General features: G+C 36.6%; 1 protein-coding gene across 4 annotated transcripts in view; it reads left to right on the forward strand.

Moving 5' to 3' along the window:
• The first annotated feature begins 1,357 nt into the window (after positions 1-1,357).
• MAP2 (microtubule-associated protein 2) overlaps positions 1,358-3,661 on the forward strand; it is a 93,376-nt gene continuing 91,072 nt past the window's right edge. For all 4 annotated transcript variants that reach the window (XM_012661243.1, XM_012661244.1, XM_012661241.1 and 1 more), the window contains exon 1: positions 1,358-1,619. In XM_012661243.1, coding sequence (XP_012516697.1) covers positions 1,358-1,619 — 262 coding nt within the window. The remainder of the gene's footprint in view (positions 1,620-3,661) is intronic.

Raw genomic sequence — 3,661 nt, forward strand, 5'->3', positions numbered from 1 at the left:
GAAAAACGAACAAAAAAAAATGTATTAATAAATATATAAGGATTTATTTTGTAAAATTTGGATTCAGTCAAAAGGCCGTACTTAAGGAACTGAGGGAACACAGGAACAGAAAAACAGAGGGAACCGAGGATACAATCAAAATTCAGTAAAAAACAGACCAATGCTTTTTAGTAATCTGGTAGGAGAGCTTCCTTTCTTAACAATTTAATTTATTTGTAATGTCTCCAAAAAGAACTTGGTAGTAAGAAGTGGATTTGTGTTAATACAATTTTTGTTTGTTTATTTGGAGGTCTTTGCATGAGTTACCTTTGAAAAAGGGAAGATGTTTTTAGTTTCCATCAAAGACAGTCATTGCCTTTGTCCTCACCCTTATTGTGGGGACAATAAGCTATCAATGAGGCTATGTCGCTGGCAACAGTTTTCCAAAACTGAGTGGAAAATCACCTCTTGTCAATTACGCCTCTAAGCTTAGTAGCATCAACTTATGAAAGAAGGTTGTGCAATATCTGCTATAGACATAACATGTATAAGATACCTCCTCCATGACTAATTCATTTTTTCTATAACTTATAGCTTCCTGATATATGCCAATAATTTAACTTTTTCAGTTCTTATTTGACTTACCTGTGAAATAATATCAAAAGTAGGACATAGACCTAATACTGTACTCTCATCCTTTCTCTCCATAAGATTTATGTTAATAGAAAATCTCATTCCCTCTTAATCTATAGATAAGGTTCAGGAAGTTTGTTGAAAAATTGAGTAAAAACTATCTTTCTTTTAATTCACAGTGTCCAGAAAAGCATTTTCACCTCTGGCTTGAATTGAACTCCTTTGAAACTGAGAGGACTAATATTTTGGTCATTATCTTTTCTAGGTTTCACTGGGAGTCATGTTTTTAAGAGTGTACGTGGAATAATTTTCCATAGAATTTTCCCTCTGTCATTCCTCTTCCCATCTTTTTCTAACCATTTTTCTCATACTGCAGATTTTGCCTATGCAGAAGGATTCCTTGACTCTACCATATGGTCATTATATGTCAATGAAGGTTAATTAAGATGTGTACTTAAATGCCAAACACTAGTTATAAAAAAAAGTAGACATAGAATGATGGTGATTTATATTAAAAGAATAAATATTCCAGAAACAGTATATAAAAACCAAGGAGGTGTAACAATGAGAAGCTCTTGATATTGAACATAGGTTATTGTATATGTTTCTTTGGCCATAGAAAACCACTGGATATGCTACAAATTTCTCCTATTTTGGTACTACTAATATCAGATAAGATTTCCCCAAAGTCATGGCTGCTATTTTTCCTCTTCCAATTGCAGGAGAAGTTACAAGGCATTGAAGAATGGCAGATGAACGAAAAGATGAAGCAAAGCCTCCTCACTGGACCTCAACTCAACTAACAGAGGCATCTGCACACCCACATCAACCTGAGATTAAGGATCAAGGCGGGGCAGGGGAAGGACTTGTCCGAAGCGCCAATGGATTCCCATACAGGGAGGATGAAGAGGGAGCCTTTGGAGAACATGAGTCACAGGACACCTATTCAAATACCAAAGAGAATGGGATCAATGGAGAGCTGACCTCAGCTGACAGAGAAACAGCAGGTAACTAAGGGCTCTGCTGTCACCAATGTTTGCTTTGTGTTTTAATTCAGTATAGTCTGAAAGGGAGTTAATTTACTGCACTGATTCTCTTACCAGTGCTAGGACTGAAATTTCAGTCAGTCAGAGGAAATAGGTGCTAAAAGGAGAGAAACATTCCAGGTGAAGTGGCTCATGCCTGTAATCCCAACACTTTGGGATGCCAAGGTGGGAGGATCACTTGAAGCCAGAAGTTCAAGAGTAGCCTGGGCAACATAGCAAGACCCCATCTCTACAAAAAAATTTTTTTAAAAAATTAGCCAGGCATGGTGGTAAGCACCTACAATCCCGACTACTCAGGAGGATGAGGCAGGAGGATCACATGGGCCCGGGAGTTTGAGGTTGCAGTAAGCCATGATGGCACCACTGCATTCCACCCTAGGCAACAGAGCAAGACCCTCTTTCAGAAAAAAAAGTAGAGGAACATGGCAACTAGCCAGAAATTCCCCCAAATTCGTTGTAATCTTGATCTCATTTCTCCATTTAATTTTTATCATGTGAATTTTTACAGCCCAATAGCCCAGTGTATGTATGTTTTGCTAGAAACCGTCAGCATTTTAAGTCATTGAAAGAAAACTTCACAAATAGTTTCTTTTTGGTTCTCTTAAATGACATTGGAGCTAAATCAATAGACTGATTAGAAGCATATTTACTTTATAGAGCAGAAAGAATTGTAAAATCTATCTCCCCAGTCTTCCAAAAACAAAAAAGAGAGAGAGAGAGAGAGAGAGAAGAAAAAAGAGAGACAGAGAAATAAAGAAAAGAAACACACACATAAATACAGGAACTATTTCATGCTTCCTCAGACGGTGATTTCAAAAATAATATACAGATGCTTGAAGGAGAACATAATATAATTTACTCTTAAGTGCTTCTTTTCAAAGTATGATTTCCACCAATAGTTACCTTTACTCTATCATTAGTAATATTATCATTAATGGCATAGTCATTATATAGCATTAATGGCATAGAGAAACACTAACCTGCATTATAGCATTATTTTCCTTTTTTCTGTGATTCAGAATTCAGTGCATTTGAACTTGCAGACAGTTACTTATCCCAAAAAGAGTAAATAAACTACAGGTAGTAAGAAAGGCTATGTCCCCTTCAAAATTATCTCTTACTTACTCAAAGATTGATTTTCTGTACCCCGTCAATTAGCAACATTTATCAGCTATACACTCTGTTTAAAAAGATATTTAAATTTTAATAGGGAAATATGAAAGGCATTTCAAATGACTTTTGGAAGGGCGTCGGCAAGGAATGGTCCATGAACTTCATGGATCAAGATAATCTCGGAGCAGATGTGAAACCTGTGCATACAATTAAGTTGGATACAAAGCAAATGTCTAAGTGCCAAATGAATAGTACAGAAAGCCAAAATCGAAGAGGGATTATTTCTACTTAGGGTCAAAGTTTCCAAAGTGTGCACAGAAGCATCTTGTGGTGCCACAGCAAATTCATAGGGGTGTGGCCAGGTGTTATAGAGACTGTGGGGAAACACAGTGATACTCAACATCTGTCAAATGTAAGAACTGTTAGCTCCAGGTACTTCACAGTTTCTACATTAGATCTATCACATCTTCCTTCTGAAGATGTCATATCTTTTTAAAGTTGGGTTTTCAGCAGTCATTCTGATTAACAGCAAGTACCCTGCAGAAATCCATGTGGAATAGGAAAAGAGGGTGATAATATCCAATATGAGTCAAGGATTTGAGGAGCTGTGCAGTGCCCAACAGGCATGTACATTCATTCTATCAGTAAAAAATCATGGTTGAGAATGAAATGAAAACACTATTTTCACCGTTCATGGTTACAATGAAGATTAAAATAAGATGGTAAAGTTTATAAAGTGAATAGCTCAAGAAATAATAACTATTCATCACCAGTGTTATGATTTCTGGTGGTGGTGGTGGTATCAATATGAACAATATAGCACTCTTGATCAAGTGATGTTTTTCTACAGCTGAGTAAAACACAACTTGAAGAGGGTGGGATTTGGGTGT

The sequence above is a fragment of the Propithecus coquereli genome, unplaced genomic scaffold, assembly GCF_000956105.1.
Source record: "Propithecus coquereli isolate 6110/MARCELLA unplaced genomic scaffold, Pcoq_1.0 Scaffold70, whole genome shotgun sequence".
NCBI lineage: Eukaryota > Metazoa > Chordata > Mammalia > Primates > Indriidae > Propithecus > Propithecus coquereli.